General features: G+C 41.6%; 1 protein-coding gene across 2 annotated transcripts in view; it reads right to left on the bottom strand.

Annotated features, from left to right (window-relative positions):
* The window catches only part of BBS9 (Bardet-Biedl syndrome 9), a 273,973-nt gene extending 252,917 nt beyond the window's left edge, over positions 1-21,056 (bottom strand). The window contains exons 1-5 of one of the 2 annotated variants that reach the window (XM_075271098.1): positions 20,890-21,056; positions 13,379-13,501; positions 11,880-12,030; positions 7,900-7,964; positions 3,468-3,581 (exon numbers count right to left, since the gene is read on the bottom strand). In XM_075271098.1, the coding sequence (XP_075127199.1) occupies positions 3,468-3,581; positions 7,900-7,964; positions 11,880-12,030; positions 13,379-13,490 (442 nt within the window). In that variant the 5' untranslated portion in view covers positions 13,491-13,501; positions 20,890-21,056. Of the gene's footprint in view, positions 1-3,467; positions 3,582-7,899; positions 7,965-11,879; positions 12,031-13,378; positions 13,502-20,889 lie in introns of those variants that run through there. The other variant, XM_075271099.1, reaches the window with a different exon arrangement.
* Between the last annotated feature and the right edge of the window lie 1,616 nt (positions 21,057-22,672).

Below are 22,672 nucleotides of genomic sequence, written 5' to 3'. Positions count from 1 at the left end.
CTTTCAAGTTTATTTAGAAAGCAGAACATTAAACTGCTGGCCAACACCAATCTATTTCAGTGCTGCTTTATTATAGGCTATAAGAAATTCAAAGAACTTTGTGAAATCCTGAATTAGAGTGTTTCTAAAGGATGTCCTTAAAAGAAGGAATCAGGATTTGTATGCCAATTACCATGCTAGAGTCAAGGCCATGACTAAGATCTCTCCCCCAATTTGGCTTGACTGATAGACCTGACAGGGTGCGTTATCCTAAGCCCATATAAGTCATGCCACACTCCATTGCTGGTTATTTCTGCCCATATGCACTGAAGCTGCGAGTACCAGTCCAACTGCTAACGCATGTTCAGGGACTAGTACCCCCAGTTAACTCAGTTCCTAATGAATGTGCAGAGGCGATCACACCCAGCTTCACTGTAATGAAATTCACAGCAACCGCACATAGGTGTGTGTGTATATATATATATATATATATATATATATATATATATATATATATATATATATATATATATATATATATATAAATATATATACACACATATATATACACCATGAGCACAGAGCATCAGGTGTGACACCGGGGAAGCTATGTGTAGCCAGCTGCTGGGTTATGTGGTTTTATAGCCATTAATTAAAACACAATAAGGCCCCATTCACATAACCATACAAGGACAGACTTTCAACCTTTTTTTTTTTTTGGGGGGGGGGGGGGGGGTTTCTCTCCAAACCTGAAGATCTACAGTCTGTCGTCTGGATTCCACATTCCAAGGCGAGTTGGTGTCCTGCTACCTACCGATGCCATTGCTGATATTCGCAGGCTACAATAGTAGTTGTGATTATTCACAACCCTAGAAGGTGAGAGTACATCTTGACCACTTGTAACGTATATTGTGAGAGTTTATTCTTATCCTTCTCTGTTCACCTCATCTGTTGAGGCACAGTTCTGTCTGTTAGAGCACACTTCTGTTTTTTATGTGCCGCTCAGAGTTTTGTTTTCATTTGTAGATTTGAGCACAGAGCATTCTCTCTGACATAGCACAATACATCAACTTCTAACCCACTTGAGTGACTATTTGTGAAAACTGGACTAATCTGTTATTGCAGTTATAAAGGTAAGCAAGGCAAATTGTGCTTGGTGTACATCAACCTGGAGTGGTAGGTAAAGTACCAAGCCAGCCAAGCAATAAACAGTAGCTTGGGAAATTGTAAAATTAATAATATGTGGTCCAATGTTGATCTATTACAGCTCTCTTATATTTACACATATACCGTGAGAGCTTAGGCTCATTAATGGCCTTTAAAAGGTTGCAGAACGTGCAGTTCAGGGCAGATCCTGGGAGAGAGTGGAGTTGCCTGGTTTTGTCTGGAGTACTAAAAGTCTGGTGAGAACTGATAGTTCTAACTATTGGTATTTTGGGATTTTTTTTGTTCGTGTGGCTGAATTAAACGCACGTATAGTTAGTTGTGTTCTATTTAGTTAGTGCTCAGACAAGCAGGGTTTTTGTTTGACATTTTTTGCATAAGGTAAGGTTTTTGTTTTATTTTGCGGTTTTCCACAAGATATTGTGTCCTTGCCTATGACGGTTTGGGTTTACTCTGCTACTACCAAGCAATTTTTCGCACTACACACACACACACACACACACACACACACACACACACACACTCACTGGCCACTTTATTAGGTACACCATGCTAGTAACAGGTTGGACCCCCTTTTGCCTTCAGAACTGCCTCAATTCTTCGTGGCATAGATTCAACAAGGTGCTGGAAGCATTCCTCAGAGATTTTGGTCCATATTGACATGATGGCATCACACAGTTGCCACAGATTTGTCGGCTGCACATCCATGATGCGAATCTCCCGTTCCTCCACATCCCAAAGATGCTCTATTGGATTGAGATCTGGTGACTGTGGAGGCCATTGGAGTACAGTGAACTCATTGTCATGTTCAAGAAACCAGTCTGAGATGATTCCAGCTTTATGACATGGCGCATTATCCTGCTGAAAGTAGCCATCAGATGTTGGGTACATTGTGGTCATAAAGGGATGGACATGGTCAGCAACAATACTCAGGTAGGCTTTGGCGTTGCAACGATGCTCAATTGGTACCAAGGGGCCCAAAGAGTGCCAAGAAAATATTCCCCACACCATGACACCACCACCACCAGCCTGAACCGTTGATACAAGGCAGGATGGATCCATGCTTTCATGTTGTTGACCTGCCGCTCACTGGATGTTTTTTCTTTTTCGGACCATTCTCTGTAAACCCTAGAGATGGTTGTGCGTGAAAATCCCATTAGATCAGCAGTTTCTGAAATACTCAGACCCGCCCTTCTGGCACCAACAACCATGCCACGTTCAAAGGCACTCAAATCACCTTTCTTCCCCATACTGATGCTCGGTTTGAACTGCAGGAGATTGTCTTGACCATGTCTACATGCCTAAATGCACTGAGTTGCCGCCATGTGATTGGCTGATTAGAAATTAAGTGTTAACGAGCAGTTGGACAGGTGTATCTAATAAAGTGGCCGGAGAGGGTATATTATATTTAAGACTTATTTAGCTTTGCCAAATGTATGTCAATGTTCAGTGAGCACATACCGTATATACTCGAGTATAAGCCGAATTGTTCAGCACAGTTTTTGTGCTGAAAAGGCCCCCCTCGGCTTATACTCGAGTCAAGCAGAAAAATATTTTATTTTTGTTTTATTTTTTTATTTTTATTTTTTTTTTTGGGGGGGGGGGTCTATGACCAGTCGCAATAGTAATGTATAGAATCTCCCATAAAATAGAGGGGGGAAAAAAGAAGCTTTAAAGAAAATAGAATAAAAAAATAAAATAAAGTTCTAAATCCCTCCTTACCCTAGAATACATATCAAAGTAGAAAATGACTGTGAAACACATATACATTAGGTATCCCTGTGTCTGAAAGTGCCTGGTCTACTGAATACAGGGTATCTGCAGTGCTCCTGTTCCATCAGGGAGGGGTTAATAGGAGCACCGCAGATACCCTATATTCAGCCAGGCTGAATTCCAAGTGGGGGGAAAAAAAAACAGTCCTCAAGCTCAGGGAAGGGGCAGACAGACAACCAAAACACCCCCTCCCCTTTCCCAGCACCTACTGCACCCAAAAACTCTGACCATTTTAATTTTTGAAATTTTCCAGTAGCTGCTGCATTTCCCCCCACCCCCCAGGCTTATACTCGAGTCAATAAGTTTTCCCAGTTTTTTATGGTAAAATTAGGGGCCTCGGCTTATATTCGGATTGGCTTATACTCGAGTATATTCGGTAAGCATATAAACATTTTATTTTTCTCTGTTCATACAAAATAAAACAAATCCCCAAAACCAATTTATGTGCATAATCTAAATTCAGCATATTATAGTATACATTACAGTTAATATATTACACTGCACGAACATGGAACAACATTTATAAGTTTTATGGTCAATTCACAACATACCTTTAACTCCTCCAAATGGGCCATGAGTCATGTTGCAAGCTGTTCTCTGAAGATTATGTTCATACATCAATTTAATCTGATATTGATTTCCGTGTTCTACATTTCCTAAGGTGCCTGCAGGAAAAGAGATAAAAACAAAAAGTTACACTGAGACTTTAAGAATCATGGATGACTTTTAAAGATAAACAAATGAATCACAAAATGTATAACACAATGCAAACTGAGATCTTTTGACCAGTTGGCATCAAAACTCCATCTTATCCACTGAGGACAATGGAAGTGTAATAAGTGTTTTGCAGTGTGTTTCTTAGGCTATGTTCACACAGGAATTATCCACACCAAATCCCATTCAGAATCCACAGGGAAAAATGCAAAAATCTGCAATAAAATATATTGATTTTGGTGAGGACTTTGTTGCACAATTTATACCACAATTCCAGAAACAAACAAATAAGGCCTGTATACTTGATTTCCACTACTCCTGTTCCAAAGTCTTCCTAGTCTGTACTAGGTTAGTTTCTGTACTTCCAGCATTGACATGTCTACACATGTGACCTCTGAAGCCTGAGATTGGCTGAAGAGGTCAGTTTCAACATGGCAGGTGTTCAGAAGAAATCAGTAAACCAAGACTGGCTGTCAAATCAGGGAATCCTCATCACAGGAGCAGCATAAGACTAAGGGTTAGTTCACACTGAGTTTTTGCCAGTGGATTTTGACGTGGAATCGCCTCAAAATCCGCCTGCTAAAATGGCTCCCATTGAGCCATTCTTTTTTCCACTTGCTAGTAGCGGAAAAAAGAAACGAGATGACCTATCTTGCCGTGGATTCCGCGGCCGACTCACCTGCGGCGTCCACGGTGTGAGACTCCCTCCTGAATAGGCCCATTCCTTCTGGCCTATTCCGGAGTGGAATGTTACAATAGGATGCTGGTGCACTGCACTGGCATTCCGTCGTGGCTAGCTGCGTGGTATGTTCACACGCAGAATCTATTTTCCGCCATGTGAACATACCCTAAAGAGGTGAAAATACTGTTTCTTTTTATTTTATTTTAGAAAATTTTCAACACCTGAAGATTTGCTGGTAATTCTAAGTAAAATACAAGTATCTGGTAGCAGATTTTAACTTTCCAATTGAAGTCAATGTGGAGAATCCACAACAAATCATTGGCTCTTTCTGCAAGTGCTAAAGATTTTCAAAAGTTTTATAAAATGAACCTGAAACTTTGTAGAATTATTACAGGACTCTGATGGTGAACCACATTTGGTTCCTCATAAGGTCTATATCATTGCCAACATCATACCAGCTATATGTGTATAGGTAAGGAAATTAATGGGATTCAATCATTAAAATTGTATTTTTTCTGCCTACCTCGTCAGAATAGCCTTAAGAAAGGCTATTCCTCTCCTACCTTTAGATGTCTTCTCCGAGCTGCTGTTTCATAGAAATCCAGGTTTTCGTCGCTATGCAAATGAGTTCTCTCGCAGCACTGGAGACGTCCCAAATGCTGCGAGAGAACTCTCCAGCGCCGCCTCCATCTTCGTCTGGAACGGCCTCTCTTCGCATCTTCTGCCGGCGCTGGGTTAAAACTGTGCATGCCCGCCAGCCACAAGAAAATGGCCGCTTATACAGTAAGTGTAAGTGGCCATTTTCTTGTGGCTGGCGGGCATGCAGTTGGCTTTGCCCGAGGCCTAGAAGAAGATATGCAGAGAGGGCGTTCCAGACGAAGATGGAGGTGGTGCTGGAGAGTTCTCTTGCAGCATTGGGTATGCTCCCAATGCTGTTTGAGGCATGGGGCCCACACCCAGTGCTGCGAGAGAACTCATTTGCATACCAATGAAAACCGTGATTTCTACCGAATGGCGGCCCGGAGAAGACATCTAAAGGTAGGAGAAGAATAGCCTTTCTTAAGGCTATTCCAACATGGTAGGCAGAAAAAATACAATTTTAATGATAGAATACCTTTAAAGAGGTTGAACACTTTTGAGAGAATTTTCACAAAAGCCATACAGAAATGTAATGGCATAACAAGTAGTAATCCAGTTCAGGGCTTACCTTGGCTCTTGCTGTGAAGCCTGACCTGTACCCAATATAGTTGTAAACATAGCATCTAAGATAGCAATGGTTGTTTCTTTTACTACGCCTGTAGATGTTGCAGTTGCTGCCATCTTAGGGGCATTCACACTACTGTCAGTGTCCGACAGCTAGTGTCCGCTGCTAAAGTCCGTTCTAAATCTTGTGCGGACATTGGCATCGGACACTAGCTGTGTCCATGACATTTTGCATTGATTTAAATGGACATCGGGTGCGTTGTTTTACACTGTGTCTGTCCTTAAGTGTCCGTTCCCAAAGATGTCCGACTTTTCAAGCAGACAGCAAAACCCAATTTGCAGATTACAGTTGGTTACGCCATTACACATTCACAAACTGCATTTGTGAAAATCAGTAAAAAGTGGGAAAACCCCTTTATAGTAAATATGGAAGCAGAAAAACATTCCTGTAATACCACTAATCTTGTCATAACATAGATAGAAAATGTTGTCATGGGAAGACATTTTTTTTTTTTTTTTTTTTTTTAATCTCAAGTCCATATTGTGGATCTTACTTTTGGTAGATCAAACTCATGGCTAAATACTACCAGCAAGACTGCAGCCAAATATAGTCCTATCTGTTATTACCATGAATTTTAGACCACCACTCCTGCCCGATGGCAAAAATCTGCTTTATATAAGAATCGAAGCAAGACCCTTCTTTTCTTTCAGAATCAACTCCTTGTCCCAAAAAAATGGAGCTTTGCATTACATTCACTTAAAGGGAGCTGAGCTTTATTATATATATATATATATATATATATATATATATATATATATATATATATATATATGTATATATATATATGTATATATATACATACACACTCACCGGCCACTTTATTAGGTACACCTGTCCAACTGCTCGTTAACACTTATTTTCTAATCAGCCAATCACATGGCGGCAACTCAGTGCATTTAGGCATGTAGACATGGTCAAGACAATCTCCTGCAGTTCAAACCGAGCATCAGTATGGGGAAGAAAGGTGATTTGAGTGCCTTTGAACGTGGCATGGTTGTTGGTGCCAGAAGGGCTGGTCTGAGTATTTCAGAAACTGCTGATCTACTGGGATTTTCACGCACAACCATCTCTAGGGTTTACAGAGAATGGTCCGAAAAAGAAAAAACATCCAGTGAGCGGCAGTTCTGTGGGCGGAAATGCGTTGTTGATGCCAGAGGTCAGAGGAGAATGGCCAGACTGGTTCGAGCTGATAGAAAGGCAACAGTGACTCAAATAGCCACCCGTTACAACCAAGGTAGCCAGAAGAGCATCTCTGAACGCACAGTACGTCGAACTTTGAGGCAGATGGGCTACAGCAGCAGAAGACCACACCGGGTGCCACTCCTTTCAGCTAAGAACAGGAAACTGAGGCTACAATTTGCACAAGCTCATCGAAATTGGACAATTGAAGATTGGAAAAACGTTGCCTGGTCTGATGAGTCTCGATTTCTGCTGCGACATTCGGATGGTAGGGTCAGAATTTGGCGTCAACAACATGAAAGCATGGATCCATCCTGCCTTGTATCAACGGTTCAGGCTGGTGGTGGTGGTGTCATGGTGTGGGGAATATTTTCTTGGCACTCTTTGGGCCCCTTGGTACCAATTGAGCATCGTTGCAACGCCAAAGCCTACCTGAGTATTGTTGCTGACCATGTCCATCCCTTTATGACCACAATGTACCCAACATCTGATGGCTACTTTCAGCAGGATAATGCGCCATGTCATAAAGCTGGAATCATCTCAGACTGGTTTCTTGAACATGACAATGAGTTCACTGTACTCCAATGGCCTCCACAGTCACCAGATCTCAATCCAATAGAGCATCTTTGGGATGTGGTGGAACGGGAGATTCGCATCATGGATGTGCAGCCGACAAAATCTGCGGCAACTGTGTGATGCCATCATGTCAATATGGACCAAAATCTCTGAGGAATGCTTCCAGCACCTTGTTGAATCTATGCCACGAAGAATTGAGGCAGTTCTGAAGGCAAAAGGGGGTCCAACCCGTTACTAGCATGGTGTACCTAATAAAGTGGCCGGTGAGTGTATATATATATATATATATATATATATATATATATATATATATATATATATATATATATATATATAGTAGAACTATTCAGATGTATAACTTGTTACAGATTCACTTTCTTAAAAATTTGATCACAACATTTTCCTGAATTTGAGGAGCTTCAATGCTTCTGTCTGACCTTGGGTGATGGAGCAGAAGTCAAAGTCAGACTGTGGAAAATTAGAGGTGTCAGAGTCGGAGGTTTGGCCTTCCAACTCCACAGCCCTGAAAACAGAGAATTTTACAAATATATTTTATATATAATTTTACCTGAGACTGAATAAACACAAAGCTTTTTTGGATGTAACACAGCAAGATGAAGAAGTTCTGTACCCCTAGAAAGAATATGAAGAAAATGAAAAGTACAGTTAGTATATTTTTTTCCAAAATCAAGTCTAAATGCATTCAACTATGGTTTCCATTGACATTAAAAATATAAGTACCAATATCTATTACTCAGTGAGACACTAGTTGTCCCAAAAAGACACTGTTTTGGCATAGTTTATTAGTCAGGTTTATTAAAGGCTATGGAGATGTTCAGTTAACATCATCGAAACAATCCAAGAAAGTGTCCACTTGCACTTGCTGGCTAAATCCCAGATAAAATTATTTGTTATATCTATAGATACAACAGCAATAAAAGCAGGACTCAAATAGATGTGCACCCTGTGAAAGAATAACTTCAGATGTCAATGAACAAAGCAAATAAAAAGGAACTTTTGATTGCAGACATTTCAGTTTCAGCAAGTACATGTACTCCTCAAGAAATAATAATTCTGCAGCATCTTTCCTCATACCTCTGCCATGTGTCCCTTTCTTCTGTCATTTACCAAAGAAATATATGAATAAACTGAGAACCGGAAATGAATATAGTGATTAGGGGGTCTCCTTATAAATCATGACTCTGATGCAGCACCGGACAGGGCCAAGACCCACAGACAAAGGGAATGGTAACAGCCAGTTATCACTAACCATACATTTCTAGTATGAGTAACAGAGAAGCACGGCACTGCTGATTTCTCATAAGAGATACTCCAAAAGTTTCATGTCATGGTCAACACAAGTATTTACTAAAACAGAAAAATCAGGAGAGGTGACAAGGATTTTTAACTATAGCAATATCTAAATAATAATCATACTCTCCTGTCCACGATGCTCCAGTGTCCTCCCAGAGTGGTCCAATCTTGCTGTTCCGGCTTCTTTTCAAGGTAGAACTGCTCGCCGGCTGTGACTTTGGGCATCCCTCTCATTGCTGCTGATTGGCCTCAGGAAGAGACCCCGGGACGTGACATGTAGTGACGTCATGTGCCCTTCGCTGAGACTGCTGATTGGCCTCAGCGGTCATGTGCGGAGGGACTCTTACGGAAGACAACAACAGGCCAGGAGGCCTGTTATGGGAGGCACCGGAGCAAGGAGAGTATGATTTTTTTTTTTCACCGCCCCCTTCGATATAAAAACTTTTTTTTTTGTTCATTTTTACCTGGACAACCCCTTTAAGCACCCTTAGGCTGCATTTACACAGAGTAACGCCAGGCGTCATTTGTGTGTAATTTGTGTGTCTTTTACGGCCGTCATAAAACGTTTACATAGAGTTCTATAGGAAAAGACAGCCGTCATTTACGGCCGTCGTTTACGGCCGTCATTGTAATGACGGCCGTAAATGACGGCCGTAAATGACGGCTGTCTTTTCCTATAGAACTCTATGTAAACGTTTTATGACGGCCGTAAAAGACACACAAATTACACACAAATGACGCCTGACGTTACTCTGTGTGAATGCAGCCTTAAAGTGTTTTACCCAATACTTTACTTTATCTATCTTGTACTGGTTGCCATTCATTATATAATCCTTAGTGTTTGCAGCTTGTTGCCCAGGTACCAGACAATATCTAGCACTAGGCCTTATCTAACAGGCCTTATCTAGCACTTGCGGTCAGCAGATGACTCCTGCAAGCCTGACTCTTTTGTCCACTAATTTCAGTTAAAGAAGATGGACAACCAATTGACCCCATTATAGTAGGTAAGGTCCCTGGAGCTGTGTTGGTGTACATTATTTTTGTGGTCCATTTGTCTGTTCTTGTCCTCTGAAGGAGCAGAACGGAATTTTAAGATGCCAGTGTGATCAAAGCCTTGTCTAAAGAACACATTCTTTTGCCATAATGGATTTTTTTTCCTCTCTTCATAATAATAATAGGTAAAATGCTTACTGCTACATAAAACGTGAAATAACTTTATCCATCATGAACAAATAAATAACTTGAGAAAAACTGATGATGCACCAAATAAGTTTCAATATTATTTGGAAAATGTAATTTTACTTTCCCTAAGATGCCAGAAATCACATCCAAATCAGATAGTAAATAACTAGTCACCTGGCAGCCAGATGTTAAACAGGACAGCAGAATTGGACATGAATTTTCTGTGTTTTTACCTGCAATTAATCCTCTCGAGTCTGAAGCAATTGTGTCTTTTAAATGATCTGCTTCTGATGTAAGAAGCTTAGAACTGAATCTTCTTAATGTGATTTAAAAACAAGGCAAACACAACGGAGGAGGTAGCCATATCCTCAGTCAGTGTGTCTTTTCTGATTTACTGAACATATGCCAGTACATATGCAACTTAGACAGAAAAAAAAACACACTGCAAATTCTAATCTAATAAATATATATATACTGTATATCTCAGACCATAATTCAGGGGTAACCAGAAAAAAAGAAGACAGAAACAAAAATAAAACCTAGTTCATGTCTTGATGATGAATCTACAAATTCCTGCAATGCAACAGATAACGTTCCTATGGGTACTGAGCGAAGTAGTCCAGAGATTAGTGTGGAAAGCATGGCTGTAATACCCAATCCTGCTCCTGCTAAATATGTCGGGATTGGTGTCATCTCCGATCTGGCAAATTAAAGGACTTGTCCAGCTCATTTTTAAAAAGGCTCCATCATGCTGCAAAAAGTTTATTCGCCTCTCCCAGGTACATTGTATCAAGTGTCAGCAGCTTCTGTTTACAGGTTCCACCTGACACCTGCAGCAATCTCTTGCTTGGGGGCAGGCCCATGCTGCAGCCAATCACAGGCCTCAATAGTGACCTCTATACAAATGGCGTTCTTTTGCACTCCGTGCCCGTCCTTCCCTGTCCGCAAGAGAAGATGTCCGACTTCTCAAGCGGACAGAGGAATCCTGCATGCAGGGTTTTTCTGTCCGCTTGACATCTTCTCTTGCGGACAGGGAAGGACGGGCACGGAGTGCAAAAGAACGCACCCGATGCCCATTCAAGTGAATGACAGGTGTCACGGACACATCTAGTGTCCGCTCGTAGTGTCCGTGACAGATTTTGAGCGGACACTACATGTCGGACACCGACGGTAGTGTGAACGCCCCCTAAGATATCATGTACACCTCATAGTCATTGGTGTAAAAAGTGAAATACAAAACATTTATAGTTTTATACCTCTTGCATTTTCATATACGTTTACCAAGTTATAAGTTCCCCAAAATGTGCAATAATTCACCTTGTCCAGAAAAAAATGAAGGCTATGGCTATGAAAAACAAAAAAGACACACAGCCCTCTCACAGATGGTATATAAATGAAGCAAGGTCCTCTTAAGACTTCTGATGCACAAACACAATCTGTTTGGTGTGGGATACAGATAGATCCAAATAAATGTCTGTTTGTTCCAGCAACCAGGCAAGTTGAAATTCCATAAAACTTAGCTTTTAATACGTATTAAAAAGTAAAAAACAGGGAAATAAATCCCCTACAGGACATAAATACAAAACCGCTTACGTGTTTCAGGGAAGTTCTCCCCTTAGTCATATACCGTATGTTGATTAAAAAAAAAAAATGTTGGTCATGGCTCTCTAAACGTACTGACACAAAGATTTTCTATGGTCTGTAAGGCCATAACAGGCAACAGACAACAGGGATTTTATAATTCTGAATCCCAGTAATGCAGCATTTACAAGGCGTAAACCTGGCATGCCTCTAAAAGGGCGATACATTTATACGTACAACAGTGATTCTTTTTCCAAATACTAAAATCTCCCCAGTGCACATATATTGCTAGGCAGTACCAAGGGAGCTTTGCTATGCAACTGTTGCCCGGTTAGCTGAAGCCTTCATGTAACAAACCTACAGTATATAAAATAAAGCAGGGGCCTACTAATTTTAGCCTTTTATTTGGTAGAAAAGTGACAGTTTTAGCAGAATGACTGGTGACAAGGCTGGCTTACAGGAAATACTTACGATACAAACTTTCCTACTTCTACTTGGAGAACTGGATCGCGTAGCTGGACCTCGAGCAACAAATCTTCAGCCTGAACGCCATCCTCAGCTTTCGAAGGTTGAGGAGAGAATATGCGGAGGAATCCACTGTAACTACCAACAATAATTTTGTCTAAAAAAATATATAAAAATAAGACAATAAGATTAGCAAGCATATGGAAGGATTAATAAGAGAAAGAGAACCATGCACCAGTAAAAGACATTGTATAAAAGATTTTATATATTTTTTCAGGTAGAGGCTGAAAATCTCAGTCATAGCTAAAGGAGCAGCAATGGTTGGTGATAATATAGAAGAGACAGACCATTATGTCTATAGGCAAATCTGAGAAGCTAGGCCCACCTTAGTGCACTTTATAGACCAATTTGCATATCCAGAAGAATATGATTATATCTGTATTGTTTTATCAGTTTGTATCCACAAATATATGTTTCTGCTCACATTAAAGGCCCCTACAATGCACTATTGGTTTGGGAGGCATTTTACATCTGATTAATGTTGGTTGTATATTCTAATAGTTCCTTAATAGAGATGAGCGAGTAGTATTTGATCGAATACCTCCTCTGCATAGCTATTGGTGTAAAAAAGCACTAGGGAAGGTGGGAGGGGCATCAAATTTTTACTGCATTTACCTCGTGGTATTCGACCGATTACACCAATAATTATGCAGGGGAGGTATTCGATTGAATACTACTCGCTCATCTCTATTCCTTAATGTTCATAGTCCACTTTAGGAATGACATAAAGATACTGTAGACAATGCAAAATGCTACATTTACATTATTACTGCAAAACGCCGTGTTTCACCCTGAACAATAACCTGCATGGCTGCTTACTTATTTAATTTGTGCTTTTATTTTGCTTACTTATATAGCGCCATCATAGTCCATAGCGTTTTACAGAGATAGGGTGCATTCACACTAAGTATACGCTGAGCTGATTCTGAACGTAAAGCACGTTCAGAATCAGTGCGTACAAAGCAGATCCCATTCATTTCAATGGGAGCCGGCATACGTGCGCTCCCCATTGAAATCAATGGGAGGCTTTTTTCCCTATGCTTTCAATGTATTACACGCGTATCACATTGAAACCAATAGGGGAAAAAAGCAGCCCATTAATTTCAATGGAGAGCGCTCGTATGCCGGCTCCCATTGAAATGAATGGGATCTGCTTTTTACGCGCTGATTCTGAATGTGTTTTTACGATCAGAATGAGCGCAGCGTTACATCGTGTGAAGGCTCCCATATTGTAAACACTGTGCGCCTTAAATGGGACAATCTAAACTCCCTCTCTTGGAGTGTGGGAGGAAACCCATGCAAACACAGGGAGAACCTACAAACTCCTTGCAGATGTTGTCTTTGGCTGGATTAGCACCCAGCGCTGCATTCTGTGAACAGATTTCACTTCATACCAAATCGTATATGAGCAGTTATTGGGCAAACAAGTGAACACACACAGTTACCTTGTCCAGAACCGCTGTTATCAACATCAGCTACAGACAAACATCCTTGGTCAAATTCCTCATTTTCTCCCAGTGTGGCGGACCACCAATCACGGGCTTTGAAAAGTGACATAACTGCAGACCCTGCAAACAACAGAATGGTGGGGGTTAGGTTATGTGTTGCTAAGTCTCCCTGCTCCAAACACCCACATGATTCATAAAACACAATGCCAGTCAGCAACAGTAGGTAGTCTGAAAATTAAAACATGGTTTCACAACCAGAGATGTAATTCTTCAATCCTGTGTCATCTCTGGAAGGCTAAACAGTAAAGGGTCTACTTTACCATTGACTTCAATTATAGGGAGTCGGGGGGCCAAAATCTATGCCGAATTCTATAAAAAAAAATACATGTGCCTATATGAATCTCAACACTGGCTGCCTCTGAATCACACACCCCTGCCTGACTGAACTTAAAAAGGGTTATCAAGCTTTCAAAAATTATCTGCAAATACATCCTCAGTAGTGCTAGATACTCACTGTTCCCTTGTGCACCCTTTGCTTGGCTTTATTTTACTTGAGACTCCTTGTATCACTGTTGTTTACATACAATAAATCTGTGAAAAAAATTCCATTTCCCATGATGCATCTCACTGAATGGTAATGGTGAATAAGGAATAAGAGAAAGACAGCTTTGGATAATATTGTGGTGTAAATACATAAAAAAAAAAATAGCAATCACCATAGTTATGTTGGTTTTGAGTCGCCTTTTTAGAATGCATTTGTATGTGTAGTGGGGAAGTTAGCTCGGCAGAAGCAGTGGTGCGGACCCAAACAGTCAAGAAAGGAACACAAAATGTGCAGCAAACTGGTATATTTAGAGAAAAAAAAATAGGAAAATAAATAAACCTTGACTTCAGGCACAAAAAAATAAACAAAACAAAATACAGCCTTAGGGCTAGTTCACACGTGAACTGCCCGCGCAGGTTTTGACACCAAGAGAGACACGGTGAGCCGCGTCTCTCTCTGGTCAAAACCCGCCTGCCGCGACCATCGCGGTCGCGGCTTTCCCTCCGCTGTCAAATGAGCCGACATAGGAGGGTGCTGCCGGGTGCGGAAGCCGCTAGCGGAAAAAAGAAGCCTGGCGGTCTGCATAGACCACCATTGTAAGGGGAGGCTTTTGACGCGAAATCCGCTGTCAAAAACCTCCCCTGGGCTCACGTGTGAACGAGCCCTTAACTTCGGCAAAAATAAAATAAATACCTACTCGTCTGAGCCACTAGCTGAACAGAACGGATAACCTAACTATACGTGTGGCTTGAAGTAAGAACCAAACAAGCACAATTTTGTCTCACTAGAGTCAGGGTTACAGGATAGAACGAACCATCCATCTCCTTTCACCTCATGGAACTGCCATGAACTGCAGGCTCTGCAGCCTTTTATGGGTCAGTAATGAGTCCAAGATCGACACCTGGGCTGAGGCCTACTCCGGATCCGCTCTGGACCACACATATTGCAGAAACCTGGGGCTGATACACCTGCACTCCAGCACTCTGCCCGTTCCCGTCTCAGTGTTTAAACAAATAGGCAAAGTTTCACAGTCACTTTCCACCATTTCTCCTTAGCAATTATTAATACAATTAATGATTATTCTAATTCATTATTATTAATGTATTATTAAGACATGAATTTGACTCATGTCTGCTCTGTGATGTGGCATATAGAATTTTATCACAATAATATAAAAAATTTAATATCACTTAAATTATAATGCAGATAACCAGATACCAGGAAGCATTCATTTCTATCTGTCCAGATACCCTGTAATCTCGCTGCATGTGTAAATGCACCCTTACTTCGTAGCTACAGAGGAGTTGTGACACTGTTTTAGTGAAAATGCTCTTCAATGCAAATGTCAGATCTGAATACCCAGCAGAACAGTAATCTCCTTAAGGTTGCTGAACATGCCAGCCAGTGGTAGGGCTCCAATCCTCTTTACTACAATTACCTGCTGTCTGACATAAGGAGAAGGGAGGGAAGAGACCAGCAAGAAAGATGCACATTACCTACCATGTACAAGAGTTCTCTCGTGCATATAAAGTATTCATTTAATTTATAGCAGTGCTTGAAAGTTTGTGAACCTTTCTATATTTGTGGGACTAGGTCATTCATTTATTGTAGAAAATTATCTAATTTCACATATCTGTAAGAGGCAAACGCAAGTGAACCTTTAGGATTAGCAGATAAATTGAAGGTACTAATATAGACCTTCCTGCTCTGCGCCATACTATTAGGTCACACTGAGCGCACAGTAACACTCAGCGCCGTAATAGTATGCTGTGGGTACAGGAGCTGTATCTGTGGCATGACTTCTAGCTTTATTACACAGCTCAGACCTGGGACTAGCCGCCAAAATTGGAAAATACTCCGATTCCAGTGGCTTAACTGTGATCAATGGTGATCAAGTCATCTGGGCGGTTCAGATGAAGATTTCCACCCCTTTACCCCCAAGATTTCCTGACCACCCTAAAACCTTGATAAGATCCATGGCTGCCTATCTCTGTTGCACAAAAAATGTAAAAAGTTATGAATTTTGGAAAACGGGTAAGGAAAATGTGTAAAAAAAAAAAAAAAAAAAAAAAAAAAACGCACCAAGCATTAACTTCAAAACTTAGTTTCAAAGGTATTTAATAAATTATAAAAACCAGAATGAACATAGTACACATCATATCAAAATGAAATGCAGTCATAAATTGACTGAAAGAAGGCATCAAACATCAGGGTTACTATTGAATATCAAGAAGAAATATACAATGGAAACATGGGCGAAAACAAGGAAAAATAAAAACCAGCTGGAATCAAGAGAAAAAAGGGAGGGAGAAGTAGCGCTACAGTGGGCTTGGATAGCGGGAAGTGACACCTAGAGGTCTGTGTGAGGTAGGAGGTGAGAATAGTGGGGGCATCCCATAGGATATGAATAAGGGAATAAACCTCCCCAAAACACGTAAGCCAGGACCCACGTCTTGCATGGTTGGTGTTTCCGCTCCCCCCTCCTGTATGTTTTTAATTTCTTTTTTGTAAGATGTAATATTTAATTAAAAGTTATCATTTAACTGATCTGAGCGAACGGTTGCTGAATTTTTCTCCATTTATAATAATGTAATTTTTAATGCCGAGTGAATGCTGTAAAAACAAAATGCAATTAGCTGAACTGATTGTCCTGCTGGAAAGAGAAGTGAGTGAGTGACACCACTTGTCCTATAGGTCCCAACGCTGTGTAAACAATGTGAGCAATAAGGTCACATAACAGGAGAACAAAGCAGAATTTCTAAAGCAATACAGTTAGGAAAAGTCTTCAAATTACATAAGTTACCAGCATAGATAAGATCCTTGAAATGAAGATGAAATGTCTAAATTTCACATCCATTTTGATTTTCTCATTAACTGTTTAAAGGGTTAATAAACTTCCCAAATGTGTTTTTGAATTATTTGAGTTGTGCAGTTTTAAAAATGAGGTGATTTAGAAACCCCTAGGAATTAGGTGATTAAGAAACCCCTCAGGGTTTCTAATATACAAGCTTTCAAAATGCTGTTCAGAATTGGTATTGGGAAATTCTCATCTCAATCTGAAAAAATAAATAAATAAATAAAAATTTACTGTGAGGCTGGTTGCACCCGACCATGTGCTTCCGGCTGGCTGTGAATTAAAGGCATAGGTGGCGCACGGGGAACACACGAATGTCACCCGTGTGCTGCCCATGCTTCTGCGGCCCCTTTCATTAAATGGATAGGAGCCATGGAAGCAAGGGCTGCAAATAGGAATAGGAACCATTCTATATTTTGCGCCACGGACACGTGACCATGTAATTCATGGTCATGTGTACAGCCCATAGAAATTAATGCGTCAATGTGCTATCTGTGAAATACATAGATAGCACACTGATCACTGCCACTGTCATCTGCAAGAGGCCTTAGCCTTGTAACACCTTCTAACATCCAAAATAAATTGAAGGATAATTAAGAAATTATATCAATATGATGCCAGAGATGGAAAATAATATTTACTAATGTATTTGGATGGTATGACTGTCTGAAAAGAAGAGGATTTCACAATTAAAAATTGCAAATTTTTCCAAGTTTACACTAAATTTCCTATTTTTTCATAAATAAATGCAAAAAATATTTATCACTGTTAACCTGTAACATGATGTACCTACATTGTGTCACGAAAAAAAAAACAAATCTCAAAATCATTTGGGTAAGGGGGCGTTCACACTACCGTCGGTGTCCGACATGTAGTGTCCGCTCAAAATCTGTCACGGACACTAGGAGCGGACACTAGCTGTGTCCGTGACACCTGTCATTCATCTCAATGGGCATCGGGTGCATTCTTTTGCACTCCGTGCCCGTCCTTTCCTGTCCGCAATTGAAGATGTCCGACTTCACAAGCGGACAGAAAAACCCTGCATGCAGGGTTCCTCTGTCCGCTTGTGAAGTCGGACATCTTCACTTGCGGACAGGAAAGGACGGGCACGGAGTGCAAAAGAACGCACCCGATGCCCATTGAGATAAATGACAGGTGTCACTGACAGATTTTGAGCGGACACTAGGAGCGGACACTACATGTCGGACTCCGACGGTAGTGTGAACGCTCCCTAAGTTAAAGCATTAAAAAGTACAGATTTTCCATTAGTGAGCGATCCCTTTCTTTCAGCTGGATGTTCAAATGCACATCCAGCTGAAAGCTGTCAGTGTAGGTCGCATTCCGCATGACTTTGGCCTACACTGTCTGCAGAGTGTGACCTCTGCTCCGGCGCAGGCATGATAAAGTACGTCAAAAAGGAGTCAAAAGGAAGAGGACGTCCGGTGTCTCTTTATGGGACTTCAGGTAAGTATAATTGTGTGTGTGTGTGTGTGGCCACTGTCGATCATTTCATGCGCTGTGGGGAGGGGGGCTACTGTGGAGCATTTAATAATGTGCGGGGAAGGGGGGGCTATTGTGGAGCATTTAATATTGTGTAGGGAAGGGGGCTATTGTGGAGCATATAATACTGTGTGGGGGCCAAAAGTGGAACATATAATAATCTGTAGGGGCCACTGCAGGTCAGACTGTACTGTGTGGGGTCCCTTCACTATTTATATCACACAGTATCTGTTTTATAGCAGATGTGATATTCGTACAATGCCAATGGGACCAAAGGATAATGATCATTGCGCTCCACCTTATATTGCTAAATATTCTTAATTGATGTCCAAAAACTATGCATTTCGGGCTCTCTGCCCTTTCTCAAGTATGTGGACTGTTGGAGCAGACAGCCCAGTCGAGACCAGCGGCGGGCAACCGTCACAATTCCCTTTAGAGCCTAAGTGACTTTCAGTTGTGTTCCTGTCAGGACGCATACAACAAATCCATAGTGGAGATAATCGGGAATCGGATTCACGAGTAATCACAATAGTTTCTTCACTTGCTTTTTGGTGTTTATACGTCAGCAGGCAACTTAGGATTTGGTTAAAAGATAAGTCCTTTATAATGGAATGGATAGCAGAGTCCCAGTCTGAAGCTTTACAAATGCCAGGATTGGATGAGAATATTCACAGAGCCCTCATATTTGGTTACCTCCGCTCAGTGACAGTCTTCGTGCCTTTTTATGTGTCACTACTGAAGGCAGATCAGAATGCCAATGTGACTTGAAGGTGGTATCCTGTGGAGATATCCGTACAAGCTCAGTACAAGCTCTGTAAAACCCCATTCACACAATTCAAATTTGTGGGGTCTGTATATGTCCACAATTGTGGATCCGCAGAGTAGTAAGGTTAAATTGCCATGTTGGCACTCTGCGATAATTTAGTGGGATTTGGGTTGCAGTTTGGGCACTCGTTCTCAAAAAGGTTCGCCATCAATGAACTAGGACAACAAAAGGAAACCGACCTCCATGTGTTTGTCCTTAGTTCTCATCCGCAGCCTATAGAATGCTGTTCATCTGCTGCACAGAAGTTCCCTGGATATTAAATGTTCTACATTTACACCATTCCTTCACAATGGCACTCAGAAGTCATGGAAATTGCACATACATGGAAAGTCACATCTTACAATTGAGGCGGCCAGTAAACAGCTATCAATAGTGTGGAAAGCCGCGGGCAGTCACACATATCTCCTGCACAGGCCTGGTGGTATCGCATGCAAAAAGCAGAATCAGTATGGCTATGGCTCTGTTCACACAACGGTTTCTAAATAGAATAGGACCTAAAATAACTGTAGCATATCTGTATCGTAGTATTACTTACCTTACTGTAATAAACAATGAAGTGTTGGTAGATGGCTATTACAATTATTTATAAGAAGGTTATCACTCCTATCAAACACACAAGATTCTCTATTTATAAAAATATGATTTACCCTGTTTCCCTGAAAATAAGTCATCCCCGAAAGCAAGACATAGCAGAGGTTTTGTTGAATTGCCTAATATAAGGCACCCCGAAAGTAAGACATCCCCCAATAATAATAATCTTTCTGCGCGATTGTATGAAGAAAAACATTGCAGCCATCTGAACACTGTGTGCCATGTTCCGTGTGCACAGGTATGCCGGCTGCTGACGCCGCTGCGATACGTTGTATCCACTGTTCCTGCTGCTGTAGGATGACCTGGGAGATGCCTGCTGTGCATACACTATTCATCGTATGTAACTGGGGGTCCACTCTCAGAGCTCATCCCACAACAGCAGGAACAATGGATACAACGCACGGTATCACAGCAGCGGCAGCAGCCGGCTTTTCTGTGCACACGGAGCACTACACACAGTGTTCAGCCGGCTGCAATGGTTTTCTTCATAGAGTCTTTGCGCAGCAAGCACATATCTGTGTAGCGCAGTGGTGGTAGCAGCACACAAAAATAAACACAAGACATCCCCTGAAAATAAGACACGGCATATCTTTAGGAGCAAAATTTAAGATAAGACACTGTCTTATTTTCAGGGAAACAGGGTATGTATATTAGCAAAACTCACATCAGTGTAATATGCATAATACAGGTCACAACTTCCTCCTATTGCTAGGACTGTCACTGGGTAGTGAAGCACATAAGAGGATAAGCTGGGTCACCAATACTATTAGAAAATAATATTAGAGCAGCAGATCTGGAGCAATGCAGGTATACTAGACCATATATATATATAAATATAAAATCTAGTATATATATATATATATATATAATCTAGTGTAAATATATTATATATATATATATATATATATATATATATACTGTACGTGTACTCACAGTCCATTGTTCACAACTTCTAGTTTAATGAAGCATTACTGTATCTTACTACACAAATCTTCAGCGCAGTCTCTATGGGCACAATGTAAAGTTTACAATGACTGCCCAGCAAGGCCAAACTCCCATCTGACCTGCCCCTGCCCTAACAGTACTGGAGACTGAGGACAGAGCTGGAGTACATAGTGCTAGACTAGGAGAGCACAACATGGGGACACATGACAGGCGCCAGGACACTACAGCACAACATAGACGTCATATACCTGCTGGAGAACCGCTCCTAATGTACACTGTGCTTGGCTGGATGCCGCCAGACCGCCAGAAGCCCCCAGTCACACTCTGCCATCCAGCAGCCTTCGTTTCACTCCCAACAGATCAGCCGCACACCGCCATCTTCCCTCTGTTACCCAGGCAACAGGAACAATCAAAAGGACGGCGCCGCAGGGAACTGTGGGAGATGTAGTTTTTCTGTGACGCATGTCAATGGCTCACGTGTATTTCGCTGAGTGTGACGTCAGCGTGGGCTAGAGGAAGCAAAAACACAGGGTTAACGTGAATGAAGTGCGCAGAATCAGGTCCTTACACTGTAGTCAGGATTTACAACACATGTCTGCAGCGCCCTAATTTATCTACATGGTTCATCGTATCTTGTAACTATGCAAACGTATGTACTCTGTATATAGTGCTGCTGTGCCTATAGGTATACACCTCTGGTCTCCTGTACACACAGTGCGATGTCCAGTGCAGCTGTACCACCGTAAATACTATACAATACCTTATGTATTGGTAGTAACACAAATAGCAACAAAATAAGGGCGCACTATAACAAAAAGATTCTATAGATGATAAGGAGTACTAGGATTTATAAGTAGGGACCTATGAGGTGCCACATAGGGAGTCATTAATATCGTGTGACAGCTATGAGGAAGGGCTTAGGGCTATGTTCACATCTGCAAAACTGCCAGAAGTTAGCAGATTGAAGCTCCTGCACAGAAGACTTTTCAGTATATAAATGGTGGATACCCTGCAGCAGGGCCGCCGATAGGGCAGTACTACCGCTACTGGCGTCAGGGGCCCGGCCAAATTGAAAAATTGGGGGGGCCCGGCCCCTGGCGCCAGCAGTCCAAGGGCTGGATTGGGGGACGGGGACCGATTGGGGGACGGGGACCGATCGGGGCCCTGACATTTCGATCGGGCCCCCTGCAGTGCCCACTGCCCAGGCCCCAGGTCAGAGGAGGTTGTTTAAGCCAGTGTGCCGCGGGGAAAGTTCCCCAAACGCGTGCCAAGATTGGCACGGGAGACCTACTGTACATTGCTGGCACAGCAGCCAGTCCCCTTGTACTTGTAAATGTAGACGGAGCGTCCTTACACTGCTCTACTAGAGCTCAGGTGTAGGACACGCCCTCTTCTCTCCCTGCCCACCAATCAGAGATGAGCCTCTCACTGCACAGGATAAGGGACCTGCTGCTACACGTGAGGAGGAGCTCCTGCCGTCTGCAGCCCTGAGAAGGAGAGGAAGCTAAACAAAGTGAAAGTAAAAGAAAACACCAGGTTAGTAACTATTCTTATTAATGTCAGGCATTTGGGGTTATTAATTTAGTTTTAGTAACTCCATGTACCTCACATTAATAGCAATTAACCCCATCATGTCCCTCATATTAACCCCTGTGTGGCTCACATAAGAGTTAATAACATGTGTGACATATGGGGGTACTATATAATGAAGATATTTACTTAATTATTACCTCCATATGTCTCACATATCAATGTCCCTTATGTAAAGCACACAAACCTGTAACCTGTAATATACATGACCAAACTTTTTATACACAACTGTGGATATAAGTACAGACCTATACATTTCTAAGGACCCATATATACAGCCATTCTTTTTGTGGCTGTGTATCTGGGCCAAATTGAAGAGCTGAAAATTATAGAGCAGGTCCTATATCTGTCCTATACATTCCCTGTATCTGTCCTATACATCACCTATATCTGTCCTATACGTACCCTGTATCTGTCCTATATATACCCTATATCTGTCTG

This window comes from Leptodactylus fuscus, chromosome 4 (genome assembly GCF_031893055.1).
Source record: "Leptodactylus fuscus isolate aLepFus1 chromosome 4, aLepFus1.hap2, whole genome shotgun sequence".
NCBI lineage: Eukaryota > Metazoa > Chordata > Amphibia > Anura > Leptodactylidae > Leptodactylus > Leptodactylus fuscus.
Note: the sequence above shows the minus strand (reverse complement) of the source record. Positions and strands in the feature narration are given on the sequence as shown.